This window comes from Fringilla coelebs, assembly GCF_963513975.1.
Source record: "Fringilla coelebs genome assembly, chromosome: 7".
In the NCBI taxonomy this organism is placed as follows: domain Eukaryota; kingdom Metazoa; phylum Chordata; class Aves; order Passeriformes; family Fringillidae; genus Fringilla; species Fringilla coelebs.
Window position 1 is genome coordinate 31,652,313 of NC_140035.1, and position 24,590 is coordinate 31,676,902.

General features: G+C 38.1%; 1 protein-coding gene across 4 annotated transcripts in view; it reads left to right on the forward strand.

The window, feature by feature from the left end:
• Positions 1-240: 240 nt before the first annotated feature.
• Positions 241-24,590, forward strand: part of TFPI (tissue factor pathway inhibitor) — a 32,345-nt gene continuing 7,995 nt past the window's right edge. For 3 of the 4 annotated variants that reach the window (XM_084209161.1, XM_084209159.1, XM_084209162.1), the window contains exons 1-4: positions 241-338; positions 10,078-10,197; positions 16,577-16,777; positions 22,054-22,092. In XM_084209161.1, the coding sequence (XP_084065287.1) occupies positions 10,083-10,197; positions 16,577-16,777; positions 22,054-22,092 (355 nt within the window). In that variant the 5' untranslated portion in view covers positions 241-338; positions 10,078-10,082. Of the gene's footprint in view, positions 339-3,186; positions 3,208-10,077; positions 10,198-16,576; positions 16,778-22,053; positions 22,093-24,590 lie in introns of those variants that run through there. The other variant, XM_084209160.1, reaches the window with a different exon arrangement.

Below are 24,590 nucleotides of genomic sequence, written 5' to 3' on the forward strand. Positions count from 1 at the left end.
TAAACCATCTCACAGTCCCTCGTGCTGTCAAGGTGCGCTTCATTTCAGCCCGTGCTGTTTGGAAAGCAGCTGCTCCCAGCCAGATGAGAGCTCCAGGAGGAAGCAGCCCCGCCGCTGCCGGGGATCCCTGCCTGCTGCCCGCAGCCAGCCCGTGTCAGAGCTGCGGCTCCGAGCGGCGAGAGCGGAGCAATCCGCGGCAGGCAGCAGCCAGACCCGCTTGCAGCCCTGCCTTTGTAGCTTTACACCACACCCCTCCAACGGGGATTACTAGGGGAGGATCACACTCAGCTCTGATTCAGGAATTCCCTCTTTCTTCAAGAGCTGTTGCTAGGAGTTGGGTGAGTACTTTGCAACAGACTTTCTGTTTTAACAGAGTAATTCTTTTCCCTTTAGCTGCCGAGAGCAGTTCATCTGGTGGCTTTTCTTTAGATGCAGTAGCCAGACGTTTAGATTCAAAGTCCAGCAAAGAGTGCTGCAAAAAGGGAGACACTTCTTTTCCTCCGCAGATTTGAAACAGCAGGACAATGAATATACTTTCATGAGTAATGCAACTAACATTTGGTTGCCATAATCTCAGTCTCAGGTATTTTAAACTCTAAGTCAGTTCTTGGAAAGGAAGCCATCCTAAAGCTGAATAAGCTAATTCTGATCAATAGCTTGAGTTTGAAGAAAAGCTCTTGCTTTTTTTGAAGCAATTTCTCTTCTGCAGTGGATCCAAGAGGGGCTTGAAACAGTCTGCCAGGCTGTTTCAAATCAGTCAGAGGCAACTAACTTCTGAAGCAATTCATATTTTGAGGAGTACAGGAAGATTTTAGGAGAATCAAAATGAGCTGTTAAGATAGAAGCCAATTTAATTCACAGTATAGTTGAAATTTGCAAGAAACTAGTGAATGAGGAGTCCAGTCATATCAGTGTAACAAACACTGCACCCCAAAAAACCAGAATATTTTCTGTGACTTATGTAATATTTTACTTAGAATAATTAATGTAAACTTCAGTTTCAGTAACTTTGTAAAACAAAGAAGTGATACTAGCCTTTATTTTAAAATGTTGCTAGAATTGGCTAATATGTTTAAAAATTTGCAATTTTAATGAGGATAAAGCCCATAACAATGGGAAATTAGGGGTAGGGAGAAAACCAGCAATTTGGATTGGGGGAGGAGTGTGTGGATGGTCAGTCTGACTCAGTGCTCCGGGAATTAGCCATGAAAGTGTCATGGGAAACATGTAAAGATATAAACCTTCCTTCCTGAGTGTCTTATGGGCAGACACGGAGACAGGAAGTGCAGCTGTCAGTGCAGATAGGGACAGCAAGGGCGTGCTGGAGGAATTGCTGGGCACCTACTTGGGCAAAGCTGTCAGCCTTTGCCCTTTGGAACCTTCTGCCCATGATTTAATTTCACTAGGAGACATTTATTACTGTCTGTGAAGGCAGCAAGTATCTGTATCCACGTCAGATTCCTCTGAATTATTCTTTAAGCTGAATTTCGGAATTATAATCAAGTTTACTTTGGTGTAGTGTACACAGAACAGTGCTGAGGAGGTAAAGGTGATTAAAGCACATCCTGCTCTGACCTTTTCTCCTGTCATATAATGCCCCATGTGAAATGGCTCATTAAAAAGCAGCCATGTGGCCAATTGCTTGATGAATCCATTTATTTGAAAATTTTGTGACTTTTATGCCAGGGAGTCACAGAGTGCCCTTTAAATTGCCTTTCAGTAATCTGTGTGTTTGTCCTCACATTGTGCATTGCCAAGTTTGTAATTTTGGGGTTTTAAAGCGTTTCAGCTCTCTGGTGTAGCTATGTGACATTTAAGGAGCATTTAGCTTTTTATTGTGGTGCCCACTTTACTAATATTGCTCATGAAAACTTAATTGTTATTCATTTAGTAAAAATCTAAAAGCTGAATTAGAGTTTTGCTTCTGACTCAGGACAGATAGAAATTTAATGGCATTGAGTTTGTCTATTCCTAATTTCATTGGAGAGTAATTTTGAAAGCCCTTTGGTGAAAGACTCTTTGGTGTCTATTTTAGATCTAAAGGGAAGTGAGGGACAGCATTCAAAAAGAAGGCAGATTTTCTGGGAAGAGGAAATTTCAACAAATAGGAGGAAAAGTGATCTTAGAAACAAAGGGTGTAAAAGGAACATCCTAGCAGACTCAGAACATGTCCAGATCCATAGTTAGAGAAGGAGAATTACTCCACTCCTACCTTCAAGGACTGTCTGTTTCTCAAATAACTCTTCCAAGTGCGTAAACAGAAGCAGACACTGGTACCCAGGTGTTCACCTGCATAGGGACACTGATCTCCTTTATGCTATTCTGATTCTCTGCATCTTGGATCACTTTTAGGGCACAGAACACAGACTTTTCCCACTGATATATCAGTGGGATTAGGATTGCTTCTGGAAAAAAAAATTAAATCTCCTCTGGAAAAAAAACCAACCATTACACAGTCTTTCACATTCTGGAAAGTTGCTTTAATATCTACATTTACTTTAAAAAGGTGATTCTGGCAGTAATTTTAGCTTGCATTGTAAAATATGGTGGTATCTGCTTTAAGTGCTTTTTGACTTTCGTGATTTTGTTGGTGTGCATTCAGTTCATTCTGAGAATGTCTACCAGGAGGACTCAAAGTATTTGTGTAAGAAAAAAAAATGCATTTTAAAATTAAAAAAATAGAATATTAATAGAACTTAGTATCACTGAGGTTTACATGACTGCCATATCTCAATTTTGGAGCAAAGTGTTTAAAATCTGTTGAATTCCATTATTTACTGGTGTTGTTTGTTTGGCCTGCATTCTGAACAGTCATATTTTCTCTCTAGAGGGTCAGGAGAGGCTGATGGGCTCTTACCTATCTGAAGTTGTTCTTCACAGTGAAACCAGAGAAAACTGTCTTTAAAAGCAGGGACAAATTACTCACTTCTCTGTGTTTGTTTTATTAAACCAATTTAACTTTACAATGGGGACAGAGTACCCCTGGGGACAGAATGAAGCAAAACCATATGGAGAATTGTATAATTCCTTTCCCCTCGTAGTTACTTCACAGAAAAATATATTTCTTTTAATCCTTTTCATTTTCTCTCACAACTCTTTGTTCAGTTTCTTAATTGCTTCCTGTGCTGTTAATACAGATATTTATTTCTCATCCTTAGTATTGCTGCCACCTTCCCTGATGAATAACTGAGTGAAGCTCTGAATCAGGTAATTAGATTTACAGTTTAGTGAGAAATTAAAACTAGGCTTACTGTAGGGTATGAGTTGGATCACAAGAAAGTTCAACTTTCTTTCAGAAAATTTATCCTTACTTCAGAAAAGGAATAATTCCAAGAGAACTAATTTTAAAGTAGCTACACTGAAAAGAGTAGCTGCAGCAAGTTAGAAATACAGATCTTGTTTTTATGAACTTCAAGAGAGCATGTTGGCATTTGTTCTGTGTCCAGAGGAGCTGGCACTGTGGGGATGAAGGGAATACAATCCTTTCTTCTATGGCATTGTTATTTCATGTTGGTTTAAAGTGGCTGTAGGGTGATGATCTGAAGCAGTCTGAGCCCTGGGTGATTCCCACTGATGGCAGTTTCAGCATTTCTATCCATCACACATCCACTGCAGGAAAAGTGTCTGTGGTGTCCCCAGCTGGGAAGCCGGACCAGGTGAGCTAAACTTACCTGACAGAGCAGGGAAATTTGTGTTTTGAACCTCTGTATGTGTGAAAATGTGATTGATGTGATGGTGAGGTTGAAAAAGGTGAATGGGTGTGACCACAACCAGTCACAAAAGGCATCACTGTGGCAGCAGTTTCCTCCTGTGCCTGCCTGTGGTATTTTTAGCACCTGCTTGAGTAGTCATGCTTCCACAGGAAGTGCAAATGGGAAATTACACACCACTGGGTTATATATATATAAGATAGTCCTGAAATTACTCTCCCCACTAGAAAAGCAGATTGTGCTAAATTAATTGACATCTAAATTCACTTCTGTTTATCCATAAGGACAGCTGAGACTTAAACACGTGGGCTGGACTTTTCCAGTCCAAACTGCTAGGGAAAAAAAAACAGGTCAGACATTTTACAGTGCTTAGATGTAACTAATATTGCTGCTTGTTTGTTTTGCTTGTGGATCCTCTGCTCTGGAGTGGTTTTTATTAGGACACTGAAAGCACTCCCTGTTTGAAAATGATGGCCATTATCAGATGGCCAATATTTTTGCTACCAATGGGTAGTTTCTGTCTGAGCAGCTCAAGCCTGAGTGTAGTGGGTTTGATTTGTTTACTAAGATTTCTGAAATTATGTAAACAAGTTATTCACTTTACTCCACATGTAAAAATATTTTGATAGGAGCAAGAGATTTCTTTTCCCTGTTGAAAGCTATATCACAGTGAAAATCAGTTAGTTATGTGATTTGCTGCAGACAAACCCAGTGGTCCTGTGAAAAGTGCAGTTATTTTAATAAATCAGTCCTAATTTCAGAAGTTCTAATTCCCTTTGTCTGTTGCATCAGGTGCTCTGATGTCAGGCAGTTAGGAAAATTGTTTGCAGCCTTCTGTAGGCAAGGCTTACTGTCGCTACAGCTCTGCCTAGCTGATTACATCCAGTTCCCAGCTCTTGGGTTATGGATACCATGGATGGGACACCTGACTGAGCCAGGCAAGAAGAAGAACTCAGTGGAGGAGGAGATTAGAGTCTGGAGCTGTGTCACAAGAGAAGCTGGGTTGAGACAGGATGGCAGAAGTACCTAGTGCCAGATGTGAACTGACCAGCAGAAGGGAAAAAATAGGTCCTGGACCTAAGTTGGGGAAATGGAAAACAATTTTAAAGCAGGAATGAAAGAAGATAAAAAGGAAAATGAAATGGCAAGAGGTCCACAGGCATATAAGAAAGAAGGGACTTCTTGTGCTGGGTTTATTATTCAACTTATTTTTTTATATTTCCATTTCAAAATATGACAAGGTTTTTCTTTTCACTTATTTTATTAGGTGTTCTTGGAAAGCAGCCTTCATAACCTTCATAAAAGCAGAAAGAAGGTGGGAGGTTAAATCTGAACCAGTGACATCAGGTTGTGCAACTTTTCAGCATAAAAACTAATCAAAACATTAGTTTTTCCAAATTTTCTCCATAGTTCCCAGTTTCACTTCACTTTCCAGTTCTCACTAGGTAATTTCAGAGACTGGAATAGTGCAGCAGCAACGTATTTATGCTAAGTGGTGAAAGGTAGGTAACCAACCAAAATTCTCTTTCATGACAAGAAGGAATTTGAAGTTCTTGGAGGAAGCACCTGGAGTCCCTGGTCCCAGCACTGACACAGACTGAAAGCTGCTACAGCAGGGCACAGAAAAAGGGAGATGATTTGGAATGGGATTGGGATTTCCATAGCTTTGCTTTCAGTCTGTAATGTTTGCATGCTCATGATTCACAGTGCACTGCCTGAACTTATTAAGCTGCTGCGCCAGCACAAGGCTCTGGTGGCAGTCAGTTTAATTGACAGCTCATCACTGACTCAGGTACCACCATCAGAAGAGACATGATAGAATTCCTGCTCACTCCATTCTTCATATTTACAGCTGAGGGAATGAGACAACAGCTCCAAAAGGACACATACAATAAAATAATTTTTAAGGGAACACTGACTCTGCCAGCTGGGACAGAATGCTGCAAAAAAGACTAATGAAACCTGTGTCACACTAGTCCTGGTAGGCAGTGCAAGGTATCACTGGACAAAGGCAATGCCTCTGAACTATAGTGAACTGAAAAAGGTCTGCTTTTATATCAGAAGGGCTATAATCCTGCCTATTTAGACCTTTCAATCCTTAATTTTAGGCTGTGCTAAAATGGATCTCTGGCCATGCACATCCTACCTTCTGCTATTAATTCCTCTACTTAATTATATCCTGTGCCTTTTTGTGTGTTTCTGTTTCCTGGGCTGTCAGTGTGAATGAGTCACTTTTACCATCAATGCAATGTCACTTTAGGCCTATTTCTAAGGATGTCTTTTTTTGGCTACTATGGGAAATGCTGGTTTTATTTTTCTTTTTCCAGTTAGCGTGTTAGAGATAAATGCCACACTGAAAAAAAAAAAAAAAAGCTTGTGACTAAACATTTAAGGAACTAAGAAATTGGTGTTGAGGAGACTACTAGGTTAAAAAATAAAAAAGAAGTCCTATCTCCAAAGGCTGCAAACTGCATGAACAAGACACTCAGTTTTATACTTTTCTGGTTTTGGCAAAAAACATCTTGAGATCTTCCTTCTTTTTTTCTTTTGGGTGTCAGGAGGAAAAAGTCCTGGCTATAAGGCCAGGTAGTAAGGATCTGAAGGATCTGTAACTGGGAGCTTCCTTGATTGCTTGTGGTCTGCCTTGGCTACCTGTATTTCAGCCTGAGGGAAGCTAATGGCCCTAAATGAAAGAGTTTAATAAATCAGTAAACAAATCAGAGCCAATTATTACCCATAGACCTTTGATCTCCTTTGTCAAGTAAAATTCTTGTCTGTTATAAAATGTCTCATTAAAAGGTGGGGAGTTTGGGAGCAGTAGATGCCAGTTCCTAAGGAATTGTCCGTATGAAATATACATTAATGACACCCTGATGTAGAATACTAATGCTGGACTGACATCTGGCTGTCCTAAGATAGAATCCTTTTGAAGGAAAAGGCTTTATTTACTCTCAGAAATTTTCAGAATGTGGCTGAAATAGTCAGGCAGTTAAACATGACCTGTTTAAAATTGAAATATTTCCTAGTTATTCTCATGACACACAGTTTTTCACCATTGTATGCATTTGACATTTTACTAGTCAAATATCATAGTTTAAGTATTTTAAATTTTTCACTCCATACAAATACAACAAACACAAAACAAAACAAAAAAAAAGAGTGCTTTAAAAAAAAAAATTATGCCAGTATCATAAGAAGCTTTAAAGTTCTGTTATTGGGCAGATGGATATCCAGTCAGAAACCTGGACTTTTTCTAGAGGGTTTGGGTTTTAATTGAAAATCCAGTGCCAAGTATGCTTTGATCTGGGATTTTATTCTTCCTTTGGGAATAATAAGAAATAATTAGACTACGGAAGGATTTAAGCATTTTATTACCAAAACCTTCACCCCACTCATCCTACCTCCACCCAAACCTGACCCAATGTTCTGGGACTGTGTGACCTCCAGGGAAGGGCAGCAGGAAGATAAAGGAGGTTGTGTTTGCTCAGGAGGGTTTGCAGCAAGGCAGATATGCTGCTGCACAGCCTGCATTGTTCCTGTTGGGAACTGGCCCAAGCATGGAGATGCCCAGCTTTTGACACACTTTTGACCCTTCCTTTTAAGGGAAATGTAGGAGTTGAGTGGAAGAATAGAAATACTGTACCCTGGGAAGATTTTTGTTCTCTGTACAAAAGCAGTAATTTGTCCTCATAAACACACAGTGACAGTGCTGTATGGTAGCTCATGGTACACACAATTCTATTTCCAAATGGAAAAAAAAAATATAGGAACTTATTGAGGATTTCCATTTCTGCCTGATTGCCTCTCTTCTTCTTGGGGAAAAGGTTTTGAGAATATGGGATAGCTGACTAAAAAATGATAACTAAATTTTGCAGTGTAAATGTATACTCTGTGGATTCCTGGAAGAAGGAACCAGAGCTTCAGTTTAAGTGATAAAAACCCAAATTCAAATAGACTTTTGCTGAACTAGTGAGAGTTTTGATGGCATGCTTGGAAAAACTCAAACATGGAAAATGAGGGCTCAGGGACAAACATGGAATTAATCCATGGGTTACTGAGGTTGTGGATAAATAGCAAGTTCCTTTATGAAGAGCCACAATTGGGCCAATGATTACTTCTAAGGAAAACAACGTGCTAGAAATTTGCTCTTTCCCATGGAATTTCAAAAACAATAACTGCATTTTGTAATTTTTTTATTCCAGTGACCTCACTGGAGCCAGGCAGTTTGAAAGTTATTACTTTATATCTAAGTATCAAATCTGAATATTTGATGGTATTTCTGCTTTAAGTGAGGCTAGACAATGTCAAATTATCACCAGTTTTTTATATTGTAATGCTAACTGTGCAGTTCTTTGAATTTTTAAACTTAGCATTTCTCCCCTTACCATTTTTATTAGTTTGGATTCATTTTAATTTCAGTTTATGTCAACATCACAAATCAGACATCTCTCAGATCACAAAGACAGTCTTAGACAACTTCAGGATGCCACGTACATAGTTACTGTCGATTTTAAAGCATGACTGGACTTTTTATCAGGGTGAATTAAAAGATTTGTTGTAACTCTTTTTTTTTTTTTTTTAACATTTGGATACAAATGCAAAACTCCTCGAAGGTCAGGTATTACAAAACTTTGTATATAAAGGATTGTAAAACTGGAGTTCCAGTTAGAATTATGATAAAATATGCTACTTCTATTTCTTTGAAAAATGCTCTTGCTCATTTTTTCCATTTAAGGAATATTTCAAAACTGTGCATTGGTTTCTAATCCAAGAGAAGTTATTCTATCTCTGCTAGAAAACAATAATTTTCGAATTTGTTTGCAGAATTAAGGAACGGTATTTGAAGAAAGATTTTCAAATCATGATTAAAAGCACAAAATGACATCTGTATCAGTTTGCAAAAAGTTTTGCCAAACTGTATGTGGATAAAGACTTTTATATGTTCCTGTGGAAGTTAGGCTTAATAATTGAGTCTAGAAGGATTCAAAGGCATGCAATTTTTTTGTTTGTTTTGGCAGGAACACATTATAAATTTACCATGGTCATATTTTCTGGCTAAAAAAGAAATTCCTTTAAAACCAAAATTTTTGCTCCATTATAAAAGAAAAAGGAGAAAAAGGAAGAAGTCTCAGTGTTTTTCCCTACATTATATACTGCAGCCTTCTAAAGGGTATTGTTGAATTAAAGATACCTACATAGTTAATGCTGCTCATGATTTCACCAAGAGTTGTTTTTGAGAATTAATTTCCTTTTTGTTATGTGCTGCAAGCTGGGAAAACACTGAGTATGCAGAGGAAAAAATTGCAAAGTTTTCTAGAGAGAAATGAGAATTGTGGCTCTGATTTGGTGATGACCATGCTGTCTTCATAAGCGTGTAAACAAAAACACTAAAGGCCAAAGAGTGTCTGATGGTGAGAAACTTCCTAGCCCTTAGATCTATAGGTTTTATTTTCTTAATATTAATTCACATAGCAAATAGAAATTTAGTACTGTACTTTAAGAGAAGAGGGTAGGGAACTATGTTCTATTCCCTATTATGAATAGGGAATTGATCTGTTGGTAACAAAGACATTGGGTCTATTTTCTAATTAAAATCCAGAGATCCTTAAGAAACTTTTAGTTAGTTGGAAAATATGTATTTCTAAAAAGTTAAAGCAAAAGTTTTCTGGAGGTGATTTCATGTGTGCATGCATAACCTTGTCTTTAGTAACCTCATCATGACAGCAGCCATGGAATAAAAGTGTTTTTCTTCTGTCAATGATTCAAAGTGAAAAATAATAGCTCTGAACTTAAGTGAAGTTCTCAGTACTAAAGAGATGCATAAGATGCAAAATTCTGCTTAAGGCACTGAAGCCTATGTTGCGAAAAGTTCACAGATTCCTCTGAAATGCAGCTTAGCAACTTGGGAGCTTGGTAATTATAAATTGATTAAACATTTGTTAAAAAGTTTTGTGGTAATGAATCTAGGTTCTGCAGATGGAGTAAAACTTCAATGATTTGACTTGGCAAGCAATACTACATTGTGTAATTAATGCCAGGACATTAAAAGTACCAAGTGTTATATTTTGTGTCATGATGTGCTCCAGGAGGTGATTTCAGCTGGGGCTTAGAAGGAAAGCAATAGCAGTGCCTCTAACCTGGACTGGAGTTGGGACAGGAGACTTGCAATCTGCTGAGCACAACTGCAATCCTTGTCTTGTGTCTCATTGTTCTTACAAGAGGATTATACTAAAAGAGCTCACATTGTCTCCAAAGCTCCCAGTTTTTGTGCCTGCCCACAGGGCTGTGCATGGCCCTGCCAATAACTTTTGCAGAATGCTCGAGGAATCTGACTGTATTTGTCAATTCTCACTTTTATGTTTCACAGGAAAAATGAAGGGAAGAAAAGAGGAACATTCCTTATCTTCACCCTTTATCTTGTTGCTCTTCTGTGTCGCCAGGCATGCAACTGCTGAGCTGGATGACAGCAAAGAAGAGCATGTTGTGGGTAAGAGATCCTAGAAAACACCCAAAACTCAACCAACAAAAGCCAAACACTCAAGCAACAAAGCCCACTATGTTAAAATGCACTGTAAATCTAATTCTGTACCTGAGAACTTTTGTGGGACTAAGCTAAAAATGGTGTCTAACTAGGAGAGAGATGCTTATAACTATCTATTAAGCTTTAGCAAAATTGCTTTCTGCTGGGGCTGCTGTTTCCCTAGCTGTTTGGAACATCTAATCCTAATCAAACACTGGGTTAGATGTCAAGATGATTCCTTTAAAGCTCTGCTTCAGGCACATGGAAAAGTTCAACATTCAGGCAAGGAAACATAGAGCTGGTTACTCAGGCTTTATTTCCTCACACAGAAAAAGCAAAAATATGATTAATAACATTGTAGATTGATGTTGCTCTGTTCCATGCACAGATCTTTTGAGTCAGATAATTGGCAAAGTTGGATTTAAACATGATACAATTACTGTCCTGGTAGCTTTCCTGGGCCTTAAGGAAGGTCTTTGTATTGCCCAAGTGATTTGATATCACTGAATAAATAAAGAAATTGGACTTGATCCTTGTTAATCCCTTCCAACTCTGGATAGTCTACAATTCTATGACTAAAAACTCACCAGTTAAAAACTTTTGTTAGAAAAGCAGTGTGACTGTTAGAAAGGGAGATGTTCTTCCTTTTTCACCATGCTAAGATCATTGTTTACTTCACTGAAATTAAGATGTATCAGAATTCTAGGCTGGATATCATTGTGAAGGGTATTTCAATTTCTTCCCAAACAATTCTGAGAAAGATAAGGGAAAAATACACTGCTGGGGCCACAGTAAAATATTCCTTTTTCCTTTGAGGAAATGACTTGAAACTGTGATCACTTCCCTAAGCTGCAGAGGACTCTGAAGTGGATGCTTTTGTTTGACAAGTCTGATTTTGAAATGCAAATGGAAGTGAAGCTAAGGGGAACCTTTTTGCTGTGTTTTCTCCTATTTGCATCCAGATTATTGCTATCAGACTTTAGCAGCAGTATTCTTTGAGGCAGAAATAGTAGCTGTACAGCTATGGCTATACTAAGACAGGACCATGTCCCAATCAGTCGCTCCAATTTATTATATGTGCTGTTCAAGGTTAAGTGTATGACAAGAATGGCTTTGTAGTAAAGACTGGTTCATGCCCAATAAACTTGTTTCTTTTAAACTCTGAAATACAAAAATGCCATTTTGTTTGAGGGCAAAGCTACATTTCTGTTTGCCACACAACTCTTAGTTCTGTATAAATTCTTAGCCAAGCTTACAGGTCATGAAGGCCAAACCAGCTTGCACACTTTGTCACCAGAACAAGAAATCTGATGGCTTAATTTTTTTTCCTCTATTTGCTTTGTTTATGAAAGAAAATAAGTAAATAATCTCGAGGAAATTAAATAGTCATTTTACTGGGGATTATTTTTTCACTGGTTATTTTGCAACTCGTTGCTTAGGATTATGTGACCACTAACGGATTTAGCATGAGAAACAATTCTGAACTTCTGGCTTTAATTCTGAAGTAAAAAGCCATCAGATGTGAGGATTAGCTATTAAACTAGGATCCGGTTTTTGTGACTACTGAGAAGTCAGTTGCAGTGTTTACAATAAAAAAGCTTTTGCTGTACTGTTTTCACTAAATATTTAGATTGTTGTTAATTAAAATTTTATTAGTGGTTTCTCAAGATTTAACATCTGGACTCAGACTTTAAATGTCAAAATTTTGTGGGCTGCAATATCATTGATAACATTTGTTTTTGAAGTTAGATGATTATAAAGCAATAACATTTTACCCCAACATGCCATAAATTTCAGGTATAAAGGATAAAAATAATTGTGTGCATCCATTATTTTTAATGTCATACTTTTGGATCACATTGAGTATAAGTGCTTTGTGAATTTAAGAGGTGGGGTTTTGTCTTTTTTAATTACAGTAATAATCGAGATTGCAGGGTCAAGCCCAATCCAACAATAAAAATATTTTTGATTTGCTCTCTTCCAGCAAAATCTGTCATTTTTCCATCAATAGACGAGTGTAATAAGAAAAATGAAAGGTATAAAAATAACCAGGCTATGCATACTGTTCATTAATCCCTTATGTGGTAGGCAGCACTGTAGCTGATGTTCCAAAGCCTGAAGAAAATGACTCACAAATTGAATGTGCTTTTTATTCATATGGGAAAGCTTGCCAAGAATAAATGTGCCTGCCTATTAAAAAATGTAGGAAACACAGGGTAGGAAGAGCACTGAATAGTGTGTGGGTGGGAAGCTGTCATATTGACAAAGATTGAGAGAAAAGAAGCAGCTATTCATTAGTGACAAGGTGCTTAGAATTGATACCACTTATCAAAGGGAGACATTGCCAGGGAAGGCTGGAAAGATGACAGCATATCTTTATAATTAAGGATAACCATGGAAATTCTCATAAAGTTAAGAACACATAACCTAAGCAAACGAAAACAAAGTATTTTTACATAAAAATTCAGAAATATCTGTGATCTTTATTCTCCCAATTCATATCTCTCTGTTCTGAAGGGCAACTCCTCCATAATGCTTACCTTTCATATTTATTGTGCTGCAGGTGTAGTATAGAAATCAGTTCACTTCCTAATTAAAAGGAGATCTTTTTATCTAGCAGCCCTCCAGATTATCCACAAGAGTCTGAAAGACAAATTAGTCTTTTGTTATGTCTGCATCCAGAGGAGAGGCATTGTTTTCACAGGTACTATTGTAAGAGGATTAGAGGCATCGTTCACCACTCCTGCTTTTGTAGCACTGCCCTGCTTTCTAGTGAAGTGATAACAGAGCCTTGCCTGGATCACCTACAGCCCCTGTGCTCAGAGCTGGCTGCAGCTTACTGGAGCTCTCTCAGTGAAATGACTGCACTGAAATGAGGAGTGGTGTCCCCTTGAGTGGCAAAAGTGCCATGAGAGTGACAGCAGAGGTGAGAAAAGTGCTGTATAGGAACAGTCCCGGCCCCATCTTGTTTGACAGCTGCAAAAAGCAGGAAGGCTGAAGGACTGGAGGAAGAAAGTAATGGCAAAAAATGCCTGCAAGGAGCTCATTGCCACTGTCGCCCATTTCATGGTCATTACTTTAATCTTAACAAAGGCTAGGGGGTACAGTTGCTGTTAAACAGAGCAGTGGGTGTTTAGCGCTCACGTAGCTGATGTAAGGAAGTCATTACATTAAAAAGTTGGAGGGGGAAGAAAAAAGGGAGAGGAGATTTTGCTGGAGTTTTTTTTAGGTTTAATATGGGAAGTAATAACTTCTGTGTGACAGTGAACATCAGCTGTAATCATTATTTAATGTATTTATAACAAAATGTCTTGGTCTAGGCTAGTACAGTCCTACAATTATACAGGAATTCTTAATGTATTTGGACCAGGTGTCTAAATTGGGTGAGTAATAAATATCCAACAGAACCAGATCTAGCATGGGGGTTTAATTAATTTTTTTTAAAATGACAATTGCAACGTGCTATACTTTAGAAGGAGAATTAAAACAATCATAAATACAAGATGGAATATTAATGTTGAAGCAGCTGTATAACAAGGTTCTATTTGCTGAAAAGTCAATGCAAGTTACAGAGCATTGCAAAATCAATTCAATATTAAAGTGATTAGTATTAAAGTCAATTTCAAAAAGCAAGTGATTTTGTATTGGATTAAGGAAAAAACCAAAGGATAATTATTCCACTCTATTTGCCACCAGTAATGTGTCAGGTAGGGGATTATATTGAACTCTCAGCAGCACATTTTACCAGGAATCCAGACCAACAGGAATCATCCAAATAAGTTATGAGAGGATTAGAAAGAAAGGCCAATAAAAAGATGAGAAGAAAGGAGTTTATTTAGTATGGAGATAATTAAGAGGAGACAAAATATTCCAATAAAAAGAGAGTAGAGAGAGGTTTGGGCTAAAGAAGCAATGCAGTGAGTGCAGGGCAGCTGCTGCACCACCAAGGCTTCAAGCAGCCAGGGAAAACTTGGAGAGTCCAAAATCAAGGTTAAGAGTATAGGAAACAACCTTCTCTCCTGCAGCAGCCTTGAATTGAAAGACACAAATGGTGGATTGGAAAATCAAAACTGATTCACCATGTGTGTATATGTGGTTTTAGATTATATTGCCTATGCATGAGGTAAAAATTATTTAATATATAATAAAGAATATTCAGGCAGTATATTACCAAAAAAAAAGGCTCTCTTCCAAGAAGAGTAGTGACATCCTAGAGCTGACTGCTTCGGATTGTTTGGAATTTTACTTCACTTGGATGAGAAACTCCATTAACATTTGTTCAAGTGTTATCTTCCTCTGTTTCTGCTGAGGAATTTTCACTGACTTTCCTGACAGATATCTTCACTAAATGTCACATCCTGTGCTTTTCACACAGCACCTAAAATGAAATAACACTTTGTCCCAGTGTTCAAGAGCAGAAGATGAGTCCTTACTCTAGGAATTGGTTTTGTCAAGGTATATTCCACAAATGAAACAAGCACAGTCAGATATGTGTCTATGGGCAAATACTCCTGCTTGCCTTCTCATCTGCTGCTCTAATCTGAGAAGGAAAGCTAATTTTATATCATCTGTGTGAGTTAAGTGCTCCCAGGTGTAAAATAATGGGGAAGAATTCTTTCACTGTTTCCAGACAGAAGAATGATTCAGTTCCGACCAATCCCTTGGAGACCTCTTTCTTCAGAGTCACTTGGTTACTGTTTGGAGTTGGAGGGTTTGGCCCCTGGGGCTTTGACAGGGTACAGATTTTACTCAAACTATGGCAGCTTTCTAGCATTCCTAGGAAACTGAGTGATTGCCAAGAAGTGTGACACAGTTAGTCATTATGTTCTCAGCAGATGTCAGGACATCTGACAGTGGTTAACAGCATCCCTGTGACTGCAGGGGAAAGGCCTTAGGAGGTAACCAAAACAATGACTTTGTTCCGTGGGTCTGATGGGAAGTGGGCTAGGAGTGGAGAGCAGAAAGTTCCCAGGATGAACTCTGCTAAGCCATTTGTCCATCCTCTTGGTGTAGTTTTGCAACAATGCTCGCATGCTGTTTTTGTTTGGACAGCCCACCACACTGGGGTGGTGCAATGCACCAAGAAAATGAGCTGACATAACTCTGTGTCTGAAATGTCAGTGGTTAGGAAACCTGGGCAGTTTTCACAACCTCTTGTAGACTGAACTGGGTCACTGGCAGAGGTCACAGAGGGGATCTCATTTCTGGGTGCCAAGAAAATGATGTGTTCATAAACCAGCTGCCAGCCCTCACCCCGACCACAGCTGAGTTGGATTGGTTTCTGTGGAGCTCTGAGTGTTTGATTTTAGCATTTTAGGAGTGAGTTCATAACTTACTGAAAACTTCGGTGTTTTTAAGGCATTTTTTCCCCCTGGTACCGAGCAGGGGAAATCCAAAAGTTCATTTTGCAATGCAGTATCCTCTCAACTTTTTAAGTTGAGCCTTTTGAAGTCCCTTCCAAAGGATTCCTAAGCCTTTTGGAGAACTTTAGAACCTTTGAAGTCCAACTTAGCAAAACCCTCTAGGGTAAAATCTGACTTGGAAAACAGTAACATATAGTAAAGTATAGTAAAGTAAAACAGAAACATATAGTAAACCATATATTTGTAAGGGAATGGTATCTGGAATGGGACTGTTGGTCAATTTCTTTATAGACATTGACAGGGTGAAACTTTGCTAATGGTCTTCACAATGCTTATGAAAATTTATATAGCACATTCCCTGACCTAATATATATTGAAAGACAGAAATGACACAATTTGTTTTGCCTTGACTTTCTAGTTGTTTGCTGTTGAAAGCTGTAACGCAAGAACAGTGAGATGAAAAGAAAAGGAGTCTGGTGCCTGTCAGTGGTTCCAGCAGAGTTTGTGTCCCAGTGAAGTGCCATCTGACAGGAGAGGGATGCCCTCTGCAGGCCTCTGGCCATCCCACACTGCTCCCTGGCAGCTCCTTCACGAGCCAAGTTCTCCGGGAGCCCATGGAAAGGAGCCCAAGGAAACTTTTCTGCCCTGATGGTCTTCATCTCTTTGTGTGTTTTTGTTATTCAGTGTTGCACCCCAGCTCCTGTGACTAAGCCACGCTCCATAACTGTTTAGAGGTTTGTGATGAGGAGCTGAAGTTTATACTACGAGCTGTTTTGGTGGAAAATTGAAGCCACACATTTGAATTGATCAAATGGAATTTGTGTTCCAATGCAGATGATGTTTTTCTTTTTGCATCTGTTCAGTGTGCTGAGAGGTTTGCAGGCAGATGTTGTGCAGTGTCTCTCTAGCAGAGCACACAACCAACCTCATCTGGGAGTTACAGCAAACTAACTCAGCTATTCTGCTTCTCCTCTGTGCTCCAGGTGCTGGTTTGCCACCACTGAAGCTTGTGCACTCGTTCTGTGCCATGAAAGCAGACGAAGGTCCGTGCAAAGCCATCCACATCCGCTATTTCTTCAGCATCAAGAGCCGCAAGTGTGAAGTGTTTGAATATGGAGGATGCCATGGCAATGAGAACAACTTCCCAACGCTGCAGGAATGCCAGGAGAAGTGTGTGCCAAAAGGCCAGTACCCATTCTCTCACCCTCCTACCAGGTCTTCATTTGCAGCTGTTATTTCTCATTCACAAACCACTTGAATTTGGGAAGTAGAAGCCCTCCTCAGTTCCTATTATGACAGAAATAAGATTCCTCTAATTATGTTCCCAAGTAGGTTGTAGTGATCTGAATGATTTTATATGGTGCAAGCAGACATTCAGGGTGTGGAAAGACAGGTAGGTTTTGTAGTGTACCTGTGGAATAGAGGCACCGATGCAAGGAATCTTATTTTGTAGCTAGAGCTCTGTTTTGGATGAGTTCTTAAGTGAAATTGAGGCTGGGATAAGCTGGTGGGTAGCAAAGATGTTCTTTATTGCTTTTGGAATGTCTAACCCCAGTTTTGATTCCAGGTTTGTCCTTTACTTGAGAAGCTGATAGAAGTTGTCAAAGATTTTGGCCATCTTCTCTGTTTCAGCATAATTACTGCTACAGTAGTAGATAATTCTCATTAAAAATGCCAGTTATGGCCATTTTTCCATCTTTATTTTATTGAATCCTCCTCAGTTAATCACTGTAAAAAAGAAAATGAGATCTAACATATGATACACAGCACAATGTGCACCAAGGGCTTTGTGAATGCTGGTATTGCTATTAAAATTCATCCTTGTAATTAAGATTTTCAGCATTGTACATATTCCTCACACAACTGGATGAAAATTAGAAGACTTGTATCTTCTAGGATTAGCATAGGCTGCTTGCAAGCACACCAAGTTCTTATAGGTTACAAAAAATACTTCCAAGAAATTTCAGATTAAAAAATTGATTTCAGAAACTCCTTTTTGGCTTTTCTGGCCAAAGCTGGCTGCATATGTGACAAGGTAATTTATAGCTTCAGGTTTTGGCTGGCAACAAATGTAAATGGCTCTTACCTATTTTTTCCATCCCTTCCAGAATTTATGCCTACACAGAGTTTAGATCAGGCTTTAAATCTGTTGCATTGTCTGTTTTTTAACACATCTGTATTTCCTGATCAAAATTGCTCTGCATCTTGTTGGTAAATTTATTTAGAAATCAAAGTACCTGTCTCCCACTGCAGTGTTACAATAATGGCTGAAGCTGGTTACACATTACCCAAAGTAGTATTTCAAGAGTATTTGTTAGTTTTAATGCCTCTAATTTTACCAATCTGCAAATGTCAGTAAGTTATTTCCATATTCCTTGAAAGGATCCCTGGTCTTGATGCCTTTGGTCTTTCCCAGGAGGAGACTTCATGCATTTTATTTACTCATCACATATTTACTCAAGATATTATTTACCTCTAAGATCTATTTTTCTGATCTACTGGTGCCACCATAATTTCTGTTTAGTTAGGTTTTGCTTTTAAATAACTGTATTCTTATTAATCTCCCTCTTTCAGGATGGAGGGAAAAAAAAAAACCTGCAAAGTTTCACTAAGAACTTCTCAAAGTCAAAAATGTTACTCCATTTTTTGAGTAGATCACAGTTTTCTTGTGATCCACTTAAAAGGAAAAACCACTTAAAATCAAATTAAACTAAGGATTAATTTGAAACTTACCTTTTGATGTTTTCTGGACAGATCCTACTAATAAGCCTCAGAAGTGCTCCAGGGAAGAAGTGGCAAGGATCAGCCATATCCTTGCTCTGTTTTCAGGTGTAATACATGGGTAAACACAGTGGTAATTATATTAAAATAATGTTAGTTATTAAAATGGCATCCCATCAAGAAAGAAGTATATGGAAATCACAATTCTTTAGTTACTAAATAGCATCATCTAGCATTTCAAGTTTAAAAAAAGAAAAAGGGAAGACATGAAGTAAAAATTTTTGCCCTAAATGCAAGCACACACAAAGTTCATGAGCCTCTGTTCTACTTGGATCTGAAATGGATCTTAGGCAAACTTTCCTGAAGTGGCTGTAAGAAAGAACCTAATGAATTTCTTTTTATGTTGAAGTCTCAGGTACTTCCAGAAGTGCAGATTACTATTTTGGTGCTCAATTATCTGTATTTGGTATTTTAGCAATTGGTGAGGATAAAAGCTGTTTACAACACTGTTCCTTCTCCAAACAATACTATTTGTGTCTTTGATTCATCATACCTGAGTTTAAAAAAAATCCCAAAGTAAGATAGAATTTAAGTAATGGGTTTTAAAATCTTCCTTACAGACTATTGTATGGGAGCAGATCTCATTTCTGGGCAGAAAATCAAAGAAAGAAGGAATTCATTACAGATCATGAATCTGTTTCTAGTTATGACTCCACCAAGCTTGAAGAATAAAGTCTTTCATGATAAAAAATTGAAAATTATTGTTTCCTTGAATAGCATTCATTTTCAGAAAGGTCTGGAGTCTGGGATGTGAATTAGCTCTTCTTTGTCTGACACCAGGCTGGCTCTTGGTGGTTTCCAGCTAGTATTTGGTTTCAGCAGGACCCACAGCATCTTTACCATGCTTGGAGTGGGGTTATTTGCACCTGCCAGAATCTCATCCATGACTTGGCACTTCCTGCCACAGGAAATTTGGGAGTGTTTGACCTCAATTGCAGTTTAAAGGCTAAGACAGAGGAATAAAAGGGAAAAGTCTGGGCTGATAGACGCAGAATTTGGAGTTAAGTGTCCAAAAGTCATAATCAGGTGTCATGACTGAAGATTTATCACATTGTTTCTTCCATCTGATATTGCTGTTTTCACAGAATAAGCTAAGTTGGAAGGGATCCAGTGTTACTTTGATTCTGACACACATGTTGGATCTGGAACAGATCTTCTAGACCAAATCCTGTACTGGCATATATTTAGCATAACTCTATAGTATAAAACTGAAAGTTATTTAAAATGAGAACTGGCTTACTGTCTCCATCTTGGTGCTCAGCCCAAGAACACTTTTCTGTGTATGAATAACAGTGATCCAAGACTCTCCAAGAGCTGGGTCTGCTTGGAGGAAGAGGAGAAGCAAAGGCTCATAATCTCTGTATTCTCTGAATGGATAAGAGCGGATAAAATGATTTGGTGTAACGTACAGTGTGCTGCAGACCATCAGGCACAAAGCAAAGTAAACCTTTAAATTAATCCCTTTTGCTAACATAATACAGCAAAGCCCTGTGTAATTCTGTGAATTTTTATTAACTCTAACTTGGACTGTGAGTATTGTAGTATATATTTGTATTCATCTTACTCACATTTCCAGTATTTATTACTGTAGGAGATCACTATTTAGTGACTGTAGAAATGGGCCTGAAGAGAGAGTATGAGTGACACAAAAGTGCTTAAAGAAAAATCTGAAATACTAAATTATTACTTTGAAGAATGTGAAGACCAGTACTGATAGAAATAAGCTCAAGGGCAGCTACGTAATATATGTAGAAATTCAGAAGAAATAATGCGATCAGTCAAAGTTTTTGATTTTCAATATTCAGCACAAATAAAAGAATAAATGAGCCAGCATGAGGGACTTACCAGATCAGGATAACTTGTTAACAGTTTGGAATCAGTAAGCCACCAGGCAGAACTCATTGACCTCAGTTCAACAGAGTTGAGAGAGCCCAGCTGCAGGCTGGCCACTCTAAGGCTCTCCAAAACAATGTTCAGATTCAAGATGAGTACTTCTGAATCAAGCTTCCTAGAAATCAGCTGTATTTTATGTTTCTTGTGCCCAGTACTCACAACTTCAGGGAATGAAAAAGTACTTTCTAAGAGGAATTTGCCTATAGGTGCCATTGTTTACTGGATATGAATATAATCTCAAATGTCACTTTGTGTCACTACCATAAAGACCTTCATTTTCAAGTCATGAATATAAATTTTAGGCTACTTAAGTTTTCTACTATGTGGAAATACCTGCTGATAAATGGTTCTGGTCACAATTGCAATTCTAATGCCTATTATTTAGAGTGGATCTACTAAGAAATACAGTTTGTTTACAAAAAAGAAAACAACTCAGACGTGGATTTGGATTTTTGACTGAAACCAGAAGCAAAACCAGTGTTGACATGGTACTAAGATTAAGATATTCTAGGCCTGTATAAACTCATAATGAAATTTTCCTTTTCTCTGCCAGAAGAGTAGAGATCACATGCCAAAGTATGATTGCTGATTTTGCCCTGAAGGGGACAGCTGAGTGAGATTAGTGAAATGGCCTGACGTGCGTGTCCATGTTTAGGTCGTGGGTTTAAATGCTGAGGGCCAAGCCTCCTGCTAATAGGAAAAACTGGAAACCTGTTCAAAGAAATGCTACGTCACTCTGAAGTGTGTGCCATGCCTTTAATATTTTTTAAAGGGTAACAGCTGCATTGTCCCAGAGGTGGAAGGAAAAATGTGTCATGACGGAATTTCTACCCAATAGATCTGCTTTGAAAATATAACATCAGCACGTTTCCAGAGAAATCTAGGGCAGAATTATGATACAAAAGGGCAGTAAAGTACAAAACAAGAATTATGAAGCAATGCAAATAAGGTGACTAAGGCAGAGTCCAGAAGCTGCTGGCCACCTTTCTCTCAGCTGTCAAAATATTGTTGGCCTTTCTCAGACATTGTACGATCTGCTCTGCCCTTGGACTCCTTTGCAGTTTTATGATTAGACAGTCTCCTACAAGGAGAAGGTTTGTTTTCAATCTCTAAAAAGGAATTTGGGGTTGAATTAAGATACCCAGTTTCTTGAGCTGATACAATAAAACCAAGGCTCCTGCATTAAAAATGACAATAACAACTTTGCTGCAGGTCATGAACAGAGAGAACCAAGCAGACAAAGTTTTAATCTACAGCCCCCTGGGATACCTGGGGGTAATTGGCCAAAGGAGCTTTGATATCATTAACTGCATGAAGAAAGCTTCACTCAGGCCCTAGATGGCAGAGCAAAGGGAATTGTATAGGATGAGGGAAGTCTTACTGTCTCCATCAGCTCCAAAGTATGAGCAGTATTAGTAGCTACAGCAGTCAGGTTCTTCATCTGCTAATTATTCCTCTTTTGAGGAGTGAGATTGCATGATACAGAATCCTGGATGCAGTAGCAAGAGGGGTAATTTCCCTGTTCAATTGTAAATTGGCATAATTTGATTTCAGTACTTGCTATGTTGTCAAGTTTCCAATACAGCAGGTCTTTCTATACAAGGGAAATGATACTTCAGTTCTCCACAATGAGCTTTTGTGCTACTTCCCAAATAAAGAGAAAAAGAAAGAAATTCTGTATTCTTGCTTCTCATTGCTCACTGTCACTGCTAAACACACTGGTATCACAGGTGAGACTTAACATGTCTGCTTTTGCTGAATACTTTTATTTTTATTTATCTTGCAGAATTTCCTATGAAGATGGGATTAACAAAAAATAAGAAAGGTAATTATATTTACATCATAATTTAAGATTTCTCTACCACAATAAGGAATGTATTTTCTTCTTTTGTTAGCTCAGAACAATACATAATTTATCTTCTAATAAAAACAGCAATGTCAGTTTAAAATGAGTTCTTAGGCCGAATCTTCTTCTGTCTTCATCAAAGAATTTGAGGACAGTTGTGGTCACTGAAGATGGTAGCTGCAATCTCTTCTCCCCAAAATAAATACATAAATTCCCTTTTTTCTGTAAAAAGAGGAGCTCAGCAGACATTCAAGCATGGTGTAATTAGCCACGATGGGGAGCTCTTATCATGTATTTTGAGAACAAGATAAATGCTTTGTACTAATGCCTTTTTACTTATCTAAAGCAAGGAAAAAATTGTGGGCAGCCAGAGCGCCACAAACACAGACCGGAGTACGCTTTTTCACAAGTCAGCTCCTCTTTATCTGCTTATTCTCCTTCATCTCTCCTTCCACTCAGGACTTCCTGAATGGGTGTGCATTTAGCAACTTGCAGAAATGCAAATATTTGCACATACATTTTGAAATATGCTATAATCAAATCACCTATCTTTACAGAATGGTATTTGGAATATTTTTGTATGAGATGATGGTGTTCTTTTCCTGTTCTCTACTGTATTTTCTCTTCTTAATGTGTTACAAAAAACCCATGATTATACTGTGGAAGCTAAGGTTGATTTTCCATATATGCTGCAGACTTTGGCACTACTTCCTTTAAGGGCTGACCCTAATTCCCTGCTTTTAATGACAAACCAAAACACATCCTGTAAAATTCAGCCCATGGCTATCATCAGCATTATTGCACATGTATTGTACTTTCCACTAATGTAGTCTTGGATACTGAGTCCTTAGAGAAAGATGTGGCATTTAGCAGTACAGTACTGATTTGTGTGGTTAGGATTATTTTGCCTTCATGAACTCGCTCTTCAAAAGTGGCTATAAAAGTTAGCCATGAGCTCAGCTAATTTAGACTTAATTTCATTTGTAAGAACCATTTTAATATAAGAATATTCTAAATTTAAAACATCTGTTTTTAAGAAACTGTCATAATCCTGTAGCCTACTTTGCATAATCTTATTTTTACATGCCTTCTTTTTCCATTTACTATCTATTTAATAATCTCTTTGTGTTATTTCACAGTATTGTGCAATGTTTGATGAGAGAATTTCTTCTGTAGCTCCTGCTGTCTGTGAGCTCCTAGGAGATGGAGCAGATAAACCTGGTGCAGCCTTGCTGCTCCCTGTCCAGGCACCTGCCTCACCTCTGTTTCCAGCTGAAAGCACAGCACGTGCCTTGCACATATTTCTCAAATTGATTTCTCTGTGTGTGCTTAGCTTTCTGAATCTGTGCACATCAACAGGTGCTGCCTTTGCATAGTGAGAGAGGTGAAGCACCTGAACTGTGGATTACACTCACTGGCAGAGAATGAAATTTGTAATGAAAAATCAAAATGAAGCCATTCAGGAATGCTGAAAACAGTTGATTTGGTTGCTTTATTCAGTGATATTTTAGTGATTTATTTTGCATGTTGAAATTTTTTTTCTCTGTTCATGAAGTATTATAAAAATTGAAATGCAGTTTATTGCCAATTAATTCTTAGAAAAACACCCGTTATGAGCTATTATAATATTTTTTATAAATTCAACATGTGTATCAATAGCCTTTAATAATCACCTTGTTCTAGCAATGAATTTGAATATGTACCTATCTAAAATAGGTGTTATAGGATTAACTTCTTTGCAAGTGGATAACCTCCTTCTAAAATGTTAGGAATTTCAAAGTAATTGTTCTATATATTTTTTTTTTAATAACAGCTGGCTGCACACCATTTTAGTCTCAATATATTGTGAATTTTCATAGCTAAGCAAGGCCTTTATATGTTACACTTGCTAGAATTTTCTTATATGGTGTTTAAGTAGACTTTTCTCAGCAAGTCACCTCAGACCAGAATCATATTTCAAACAATCTGTTAGCAAGAATCTGACAATTCCTCCATTACTGTTACCATGATTTTATGCATACTATTTTAAGAAAAAACTGAATATGGTGAGGAGTTGACTTTTGGGGATTGTCATATGGCTGTGTGCTTTTCTTTCCTGCCAAAGGATATGATATCATGCTGTGATATTCAGTCAAATTATGCAATATTTATTTGTTAACTTTCCCTTGGTTGATATTGTAGTTACTGATTGCAAACTCAGAACTGGGACTGAAATAATGCAGGATAGCTGCTCTGCCTCCCTGTTCCCAGTATCCTCTTATAAGGATAAACTCCCCTAGACAAACTGCACTGCTAGATGTTTTTTCTGTTCTATTTTAAAATTGCTTCCTTTTTATTTCGATTTGAGCATTGTTTTGTGTTAACATTGAGGGAAACATAAATAACAAGGATGTGTACTTAGGTGCAAGTGATCCAGCTGAGGTTCAGGTCTTCTTTAAAATTGGAATAAAAACTAATTTTCACTTTAGAACGTCAAC